General features: G+C 37.6%; 1 protein-coding gene across 1 annotated transcript in view; it reads left to right on the forward strand.

Annotated features, from left to right (window-relative positions):
- The window catches only part of ACSL1 (acyl-CoA synthetase long chain family member 1), a 38,131-nt gene extending 29,541 nt beyond the window's left edge, over positions 1 to 8,590 (forward strand). Inside the window, exons 13-21 of the mRNA XM_059471106.1 lie at positions 54 to 188; positions 906 to 1,001; positions 2,062 to 2,134; positions 2,823 to 2,911; positions 5,311 to 5,427; positions 5,811 to 5,954; positions 6,477 to 6,578; positions 6,682 to 6,753; positions 6,954 to 8,590. Coding sequence (XP_059327089.1) covers positions 54 to 188; positions 906 to 1,001; positions 2,062 to 2,134; positions 2,823 to 2,911; positions 5,311 to 5,427; positions 5,811 to 5,954; positions 6,477 to 6,578; positions 6,682 to 6,753; positions 6,954 to 7,094 — 969 coding nt within the window. The 3' untranslated portion in view covers positions 7,095 to 8,590. The remainder of the gene's footprint in view (positions 1 to 53; positions 189 to 905; positions 1,002 to 2,061; positions 2,135 to 2,822; positions 2,912 to 5,310; positions 5,428 to 5,810; positions 5,955 to 6,476; positions 6,579 to 6,681; positions 6,754 to 6,953) is intronic.
- Positions 8,591 to 9,133: the final 543 nt, after the last annotated feature.

Genomic DNA, 9,133 nt, shown 5'->3' on the forward strand with positions numbered 1-9,133 from the left:
AAAGGGAATGGTAATCTATGAGAATTCTAACCATAGTTCATCTTTCTTAATAGATTTTTGGGCAGGCAGATTCTTCAATAAAGAGGTGGCTGTTGGACTTTGCTTCCAAGAGGAAAGAAGCAGAACTCCGAAGTGGCATAGTTAGAAATAACAGTTTCTGGGATAAAGTCATCTTCCGTAAAATACAGGTATGCTTGAAAGCCTCTGAGTTAAACTTTGCAATTGTTGGATTTCATACTTATAATTTGGTATGGCTTTTTGACTAAGTTAAGACTACCTGACTACTCAGAGTAAAAATCAGAGCTGTTTTTTTATTTTCAACCTCATTTTTTCAATTCCCTTAGTTGTTGTAGTATCACCTACCTGTATTAAGGAAGTCACTCTGAAGCAGTCTGGTGCTTCTCTCTTACTGCTTTGAAAGCAAACATTGTCCTTCTGAAGGAAGAATGCTAAGTATGATACAGTGCCACCTGGAACTCCCACTGTCTTCTCCCTGTTTGTCATGCCTGCTGTTATATCTGACACTCACTTGATATGGCCTTAACCTTGGCAGTACAACGTGCCTATGTTGCTGCTTTTTGTAGCATTCAGGGTGTATGAGAAACTGACACAAGGCAGTTAAATATAAAGCCATCACTGTAAGACCATGGCTTAAGCTCCTTTTTGCAGGGTCTGCATTGCAGTGACACCATGTACAGATACTTTGAGATTCTGTATCTTCCAGCCAATAATGAGACTAGAAACACTGCAAGAAAAACAGCTTGCAATAGCAGGACTACACTTTTACTCTCTACCATTTGTGGGTGGCACTGTATGCCAACAGTGGCTAAGGGTGTCATAGAAGACGACTCTGGAAATATTTCTGAAATGCTTTTGGTGTCCACAGTATCTTGTGTCTGTTGTAGGCAAGTTTGGGAGGAAGAGTAAAGCTGATGATCACAGGAGCAGCACCTGTGTCTGCAAGTGTACTGACCTTCTTGAGAGCAGCTCTTGGTTGTCAGGTGAGTTGCCTGGCCTTAAGTCCCAAACCCTAAATATTTTAACACCTGGCTCCTGGAGTGTTTAACATCTCTACTCTCCCTTAGAGAGCTCCCTTGTTAGAGCTTTTCTAGCAGTCTGATTATATGGATAACTCTTTCTAGTATTCTTGGAGATGATACAAGTGCGTGCTCTTTTCCTGAGTTTCTCTCAGTCCCCTGAAATTTCTGTATTCATCCCAAAGTCTTTTAACTGAAGTAACTAGCTGACCTGTCTTAGGAAAGACTTTTTTTGTGGACTGCAGTAAGTAATAAATTACCTACTTTATTTAATTTTCTGGAGTTTGCCTTGTTTACAGAAATATTTTTAACTACTGTAGAAAATCTAATAATCAGTGTGGTAATATTGTAGTGTTGCTGTTTTGAACATGAGGTGAATCAAATTGCACATGTTGCATTTATCTTCAGAGCCTCTTCAAAGTATAAGCTTCTGGAGGTAAAATTTAACAGCAATGGCATAAAATAGAACAAATGTGTTGAAATTAAATAAATTCAATTAAAATTAAATTTCAAGGATAGAAAGCAAAATCATCTAAAATGTCAGGCTTCCATAATTTCCTGAAGTTTTTTAGTAGTGTGCTGGTGTAACAATGCGTTTTACATAGAAAAGGGAAGCCTGTCATATGTATAGCAATCACAGAACTGTCATGGGGCATAGGGATTCCATTTCTGGCTGTCTCAGACAAGCCTATTTTTAAATTATGTGAATGAAGTCACTACTAGTGCTATGGTTCTTCACTTCTTTCTTGCTTCTTCTGCTGTTTTCTGTTTTAGTCTGCACAGGTGTCACATGCTGTGTGAAACTTTGGAGTCTATATTGGAACTGAAGGTGGAATATTAGCATTTAAAACTGTATTGTGATAAAACTAATATTTCAGGGGGTTTTTTAGAAGGTGCTGAGGGTTTTGGTACACTCAAATTTAAACAATTAGAAGAAAATAAACATAATATTAATTGCATTTTAATGAAGAAACTGTGTTGAAAAGTAATGGTCTTTAGATTATATTTTGATTTCACCTTCTAGTTCTATGAAGGTTATGGACAGACTGAATGCACAGCTGGATGCTCCCTGTCATTGCCTGGTGACTGGACTGCAGGTATGATGTTCAGCTGTGTACCTGTCTGTTAAATTTTAGGATTAGTGAAATTTTTAGAGGTCCCTGATCACTTTGTTTAATCTTCACTAACTTTTTCCCTGATCACTTTATTTATTCTTCACCTATCATGAGTGATAAGATTGGTTTTCTTCAAGTGAAATAAAAATAATTGAAGAGATCGCTTGACATTTCTACTCTAAATAGCTATGAATGTTCAGTAATTCAAACTTCTAGGATTTGTTCTTGTAAGCTGAAGTAGCTTTAGGAGAGGGGAGGTCACAGTATTAACCCTTGTAGTTTATATCAAGCAAAAATCTTCTGTGTATAAGGCACTTGTGGAAATACAAATGGCATTTTTTGGTGTTTGGAATCAAGCGTGTGCACTTCCCTGAGCTGTTACATTTCTAGCTCCCTAACTGATACATATTGCTAATGGAAACTGTATGGGACTTCTGCTACTTAAATATGTCTGTAGAGTGAGGATCCTGATTATAAGAAAAAGCAAGCTTTAATACATGGTTCAGCTTGTAACATTCTTGGGGATATCTGAGAATTTAATGTTGCAGTCCTGGCAAATTTAAGCTACCAGAAATCAGTTTTCCATCTTTCTTCAGTGTGTAAGCAGCTTATTTTTTTCAGAATCTGACTAAAAAGCATCAGGCTATTGAAGTGTTACTGTATTTAATAGGTCATGTTGGAGCACCAATGGCATGCAATATCATCAAGCTTGTTGATGTACAAGAAATGAATTACTTGGCTGCCAAAGGAGAGGGTGAGGTAAGTAAGAAAGGCAATATGACCCTCTTGGGAATTTTTGGAATTATTTTTTTTTTTTGTTCCTGAAATAACTGAGTTTAGTAAAAGTGCTAAACATGGCCTGCTACATGAAATCTAAGATGCCTGCATGCCATATTTGTTAATGATTCACAGAAACAAATCAGGAAATATAAATGGGGGGAGGGAAAAGAACTTACATAGCAATGTTATCCCACAGGTTAACAGATGGTTTTATGACCATACATAAGGCTGTTTGACAAGGCAGCATCTTCCAGCTGTGGAATAGCTGGGAAGTGTGGCCACCTCATGGTGCAGCTACGCTTCAGCAGAATGCTGGCAGAGGGCTTCCCTCCCACCCTGCTGCCAAGGGCCAGAGAGCAGCTGATGCATACAGCCAGTTACCCAGCTTGGGTAAAAATAAATTACTACACGAACATTTCTTCAAAGTAGATACAAAGTTAAGAGGTGAGATGAGGTCACTTAAAGCAGCTGGGAACTTCTGAGAAATGGACATCAAGTGCCATGAAGGTTGCTGGTGATTTGTGATGCCTGCCTGCACATTTTTCTGAACTTTTTTATGCAATCTGCACAAATTGAACACGTATGTTTTACAAATTGCATTTTGAGGACTCAGCTTTACATGTGATGCTATATGCTGTCTTCTAAAATATTTTTTCAAAATTAAGTGTATACAGATTTAACTTTGTATCTACTTTGAAGAGATGTTCATGTAGTAATTTATTTTTCCCAAGCTTCAAAAGCAGATTAACTGTGGTGTCTTTCATATGCTTTCAAGAGGCTGTGGGGGCAACTAGGGGAGTGAGAAATTAAAAGTAGCTTAAGCAAGTAACTGATCTGTGGCTAGGATTTATAATATTTATAAGGATTTATAATATTTGTCTTGGTTGTGATTCATATGAGACTAGAAACAAATCATTGAGCTTTAACTCCCAGAAATACTCAAGGATTTTGTTGGTCTTCGTGGTGGGAAACTGCTTGCAAGTGAAGAACAATGTCAAAAGTCTTCTGTCTTGCATATGACTCCATATGTAGTCTTCAACAGCAAGTTTTGCTTCACTTTCAGTATGTTCTTAGAGATTGGTTTGCTAGAGGAACTGAGTATAAATTCTTATAAGGATAAATAGTTAAATAGTTTTTAAAAATCTCCTAAAAGTGTTTTGCTTTCACCTAATGTGAAAATATACTGCATTAGGAATTACTTGGACTTGAATAAAAATGGTAGCTCCTTAATGTATCAGCTGCCCTCTTAGTCTTTCAGGCCTAATTTCCTCAGTATAACCTATTCTGAATATAACAAAAAAGTATTGTAACTTGCTTCACAGAACTCAAAGCCCATTGCTTTTGAATTGGCACTCCTTATGCATTTGCCTAAAAGAAATATTCTTCCTTATTTTCTGTTTTTTATCTGGGTTAAATATTTCTAGTCCCCTTCTCTGAGAGTAAGCTTGCAATATTCTCTGCTCTGTCAGCCTTGATTTTCACTTTTGCCAGTCAAGAAGAATAAATATGTGAATAGAATTATATATGAGCATATGCAGAAGAGGTCTCAGTGCCAGCTAGCAGGATACAGATAAATGGTTGGCTGTCTCTACTGGGAAAAGCTGTGACCTACTGTGATCTCAGGGGCTGTGAAAAATTAACATTTGATTATTCAGTCTTTGACTTGACTGGAACATGTGGAGTCCTCTTTTATTTGTATCCTTCCAGATAAGGTCTATTTTAGAACAGAAGTTAGTTGCTTTGCAAATATTACTTTAGTTTGGTCCCAAGTTTGTTACTGTCTCCATAAGGTCATGAGAACCCTCACTAATACTCTGATCTCCCTCCTATTGACAACATCTCATGTTCATTATATTGTAGCTCACCAGCATACTGGGTAGGCACTGAATGTTTTTCAAAAATTGATTGCTGTGCCACATTAGTAATTCCTTCTAGCCTAATTTTTGGGCAACAAATGCTATTTGCTTGATACCCAACTGGTTTGTTCTCCATTAGTTTTAACACAATGCCCCTGCTGTTTACCAAAGCTGAAATGAAAATGTTGCCAGGCTGAGAGATCGTATTTCTGGATGCAGCAGAATTTTTTCACATAAATAAAACCAAATTTCTTGTGATAGGTTCCAATTATTCAAATAGTGGGTAGGAAGACTACTGCTAGACTGGAAGAGATCAGATCCTTCCAATTGCTTCTTACTCAATTTCATACCAATGGAAAACATTAGGTCTCCAAAAACCATGAGTAGAAATTCCTGTACAAACACAAATTTCCTCTTGCCTTTTTAATGGTCATTAAGAATCATTGGAGGATGAATTTTTTTATAGTAGTGATTGCTAACTTTCCTTCATTGTGGCACATATTAACAAATGGCTCTTTTCAGGTGTGTATTAAAGGGGTAAATGTGTTTCGTGGCTATTTAAAAGATCCGGAAAAAACAGCAGAAGCTCTGGACAAAGATGGCTGGCTTCACACAGGAGATATTGGCAAGTGGCTACCAGTAAGTTAACTTACATAGCTGCAATAATACTTTCATAGTAACTGGCAGAAATTTAATAAATATATTAGAAAACATTTGTTATTGAACAGAATTAGTTAGGTGAAAGACAAGAATTTGTGGATAATCACTGTTGTAGCTGAATGTGTATGCCTGGGCCTAAAAAAGTATTGACAGTGCCAGTTCTGAGGAAATTTCCTTTTCCTCTGAAAAGAGGCTTTCCCCAGTTTAGATTAGATGGATACATAACATATTTTCTTCTAACACTAGTTTGACTATTCTCTGATTTTAACAGTTTCATTGTGCCAGTGTGGCATGCCTATGGTGTGTAGATTGGTTTTTCACTTGAAGTGCCTCCTCTGAGTAAAAGTTATTTCTGCCAACAGAATGGTACATTGAAGATCATTGACCGGAAAAAACATATATTTAAACTAGCCCAGGGAGAGTACATAGCACCAGAGAAAATAGAGAATGTCTATCTGAGATGTGAAGCTGTTGCACAGGTGTTTGTCCATGGAGAGAGCTTGCAGGTAAGCATTTTTCAGGTAATTTTAAAAATTATTGCAAAGGAAGACTGCAGCAAAGTTCTCCTTTCTTCCTTCTCCTCACCCCAAATTTTGGGACTGAAATTTAAATTTTTATTGTAAACTATTATCATTATGCATTTTGGTTCTGATTGGATTCCAGCAGTTACATAGCATGTTTCTGGATTTAGTTTCACACCAGGTAGTGGAACTAAACTCATTTGCATATTAATGACTGTATATAAATTGCTAACAGTGTGCAGTGGGAAAAACCCAAAAAACAAAACAGAAAAACCCTTGCATACCAAGAAAGAACCTGGATATCTTGGGGGTTTTCAAATGTGAAGAAAAATGTGGATCTTAATTCTTTCAGTTCAGCTGAACTGAACTGCACTTGCTGTGTTCAGGTAGGTATCAGAGAAAGCTGTTGACTTTACAGCAGGATCAGAAATGCTCCCCAGTGAAATGTGTAGGAACTGAAGTGTTGACTTGGGAATTTTTGTCAAGCTTTTCTCATTTTTTTTTTAGGCCTTCTTAGTAGGTGTTGTGGTACCTGATCCTGATACTCTGAACAGCTGGGCCAAGAAAAGGGGATGTGAAGGCTCCTATCAAGAGCTATGCAGAAACAAGGTAAGGGGCATGTCTAGCTGAACTGTTAAATGTTCTGCATCAGCTTTTTCAAGTTGCTGCTTATGGAAGCATGAAGCTATATAACACATTTCTGTATCCACAGGATGTAAAAAAATATATTCTGGAGGACATATTGAGAATTGGGAAAGAATCTGGTTTGAAGTCATTTGAACAGGTATGATGCTTATGAGAACCCAAATACCTAATTTTTTAAACTTGTCAACACCAATATGATCTGATTCTCCAAACACTGCTTTTAATTTGTGTCTGGAAAACTTTTCAAGTGGTGAGCTTTGGTGAGATGTCTGGGCAAGTTTGTAATAGTCTTGTCTATTTCAAGGAATACAGCTTGGCTAGTAACTTTTTATTTTCCAGGTGAAAGACATTGTCCTGCACACTGAAATGTTTTCTATTGAAAATGGCCTGTTGACACCAACACTGAAGGCGAAGAGACCAGAACTGCGAAAATACTTCCAGTCACAGATAGATGAACTCTATGCTAATGCCAAAATGTAACTGCAAATGGAATGAGAAAAATGGCACATGTCTGTCTACTGTTGGCCTTTGCATCTGTATTTTGACTACAGCAAAAATAGGGAAGGAAACTGTGCAATCATTAACTTGTACAAAAATGGGTACTTGCCATAGGAACATTGAAGAAATGGAACACTGCCTTACTGTCAAGTTGTGTTGCATACTGTTTTTATGGTGACCTACAATTTCCAAAAAGAGCCTTAACTGTAAATGGTAACTATATGTAAGTTATTTAATATTTCCTTGGTCAAAAATGGGACTCACCTTCACCAAGGAGCTAAGGTTTTATTGCCAGCATGTTTGCTGTCTGCAGTGTGTTTTGCAGTTGTCAATTCCACAAAGGATTTGGCAGCTTTGAAAATGCCTCTAAGTATCCTGCATTCTCAGAAAAATTACTTAAGCTGTTCAAAACCACCCCACCCACCCAACCACCAAAAAACCCAAACCCTTAGAGTTTGCATGGCTGGTATCACATCTTTTGTTAGTCCCAATGTTAACTGGGGCAAGGCATCTGAGCTGTATCTCCCTTCTACATCTGCAGCCAGTTATGGGATGTACTTCTATAAGGTAGAAATCAGCACTCCACACAAAGAAGATTGATGAATAGAAGTTCCTCAGAGTCTGCATATGGTGGTTCTGCACTGTGTGGATGCAGTTCTTTCAGCAAGTGTAGCCTCTGCTGCATTAGCATGGTTCTGGAGTGGTGCCAGCCCTGCAAATGAGCAGATCCCAACTCTGGCAAGAACACTAGAGACCTAAAAACCAAATCACAAGGCTGGGCTATGCTAACAGTCAGGGTAAACATTGCACCTGTACCAGGCACTTGTTGCCCTGTAATGAACTTGTATTTAAAATGTGTTTTTATAAAAATGTGCCTGGCCCTCTCTAAGTGGAAGACTTCTAACATAACCTGTTTCCTGTGCTTTATGTATGAGCCACTGAGTACCCTTCACTGAATAGCAAAATATAGGTCAGGTAGAATGTTTTTGCCTGATGCTTTGCAGCAATTGGAATGATTTATACATGCCAGCAGAACTGTGTGTTGGCCCAGGATAGGTATTTGTTCAAGGATAAAAACCTAATTCCCAGATAAATTGCAAAATAAAAACTAGTTATTACCTTTTGTTTGAAAAATCAGCAGAAATAAGCCTTATTTCAGCATAAGTCTTTTGCTATCCTTAACAGAGTTGGTTTTGCATTAACATTCATTGCTGTTTTTTGAAAACATGGATATATGTAAAATACAAGCACAACAAGGTTTGCACTAAGATTTGTGTGTGATTGTAATGCACTACTCTGTAGCATAATTTCGTATGTGTATACAATTCAGGTATACAAATCCAAGTCAACTGTTAGAGCAGTAGTTTTACATTGAAATTCAAATGTTTGGTTAGTGTTGGCTATTTCTATGTTTTATAAAACCAAAACAATTTTCAAAACCAATGAAGGAAACCAAAATAAATATTTCTGCATTTCAATGCTGTGATGCGTTTATTTATCAAGGAAAAATGCTGCTAACAAGCCCAGGTGTAATATTCTAACTGACAAGGTGTGAAACTCCACTGCTACAGTCAAACTGAATACATTATAAAGGCTGGTTGTTTACACTTTTGCTTTTGGAAAGTAACTTTTTATGTTTAAGGTGTTGGGCAATGTTTGTAGGAAAAGAATGCTCTTGTATGTAACTTGCTCTTTCAGTACTTTATGAAACAAGCAAATCTTTTATTTTTGTCTTTTTCCTGGCAGTTGTGTTCTTACCATCACCTCAGATGACTTAAGTGAAAGGTGGAGTTTTCTGGAGCGCTGCCTGGGTGGTAGTGGGTTTCCTTAATCCTGCCCTCACACTGCATTTGGCTTAAATCCAGGGGGGTATGGTTTGAGAGATTTCAGGGCTGGAGTTACCAGAGCAGGGTAGAGGAAGCACCACCACCCACACATTATTTAAAGCTCCATGAGAATATAGATGTCAGTGCAAGATGCTAAGCAAATTTCTGCTCCTACTCACTGTAGAGTTTCTCCTC

This window comes from Ammospiza nelsoni, chromosome 4 (assembly GCF_027579445.1).
Source record: "Ammospiza nelsoni isolate bAmmNel1 chromosome 4, bAmmNel1.pri, whole genome shotgun sequence".
Classification (NCBI taxonomy): Eukaryota; Metazoa; Chordata; class Aves; order Passeriformes; family Passerellidae; genus Ammospiza; species Ammospiza nelsoni.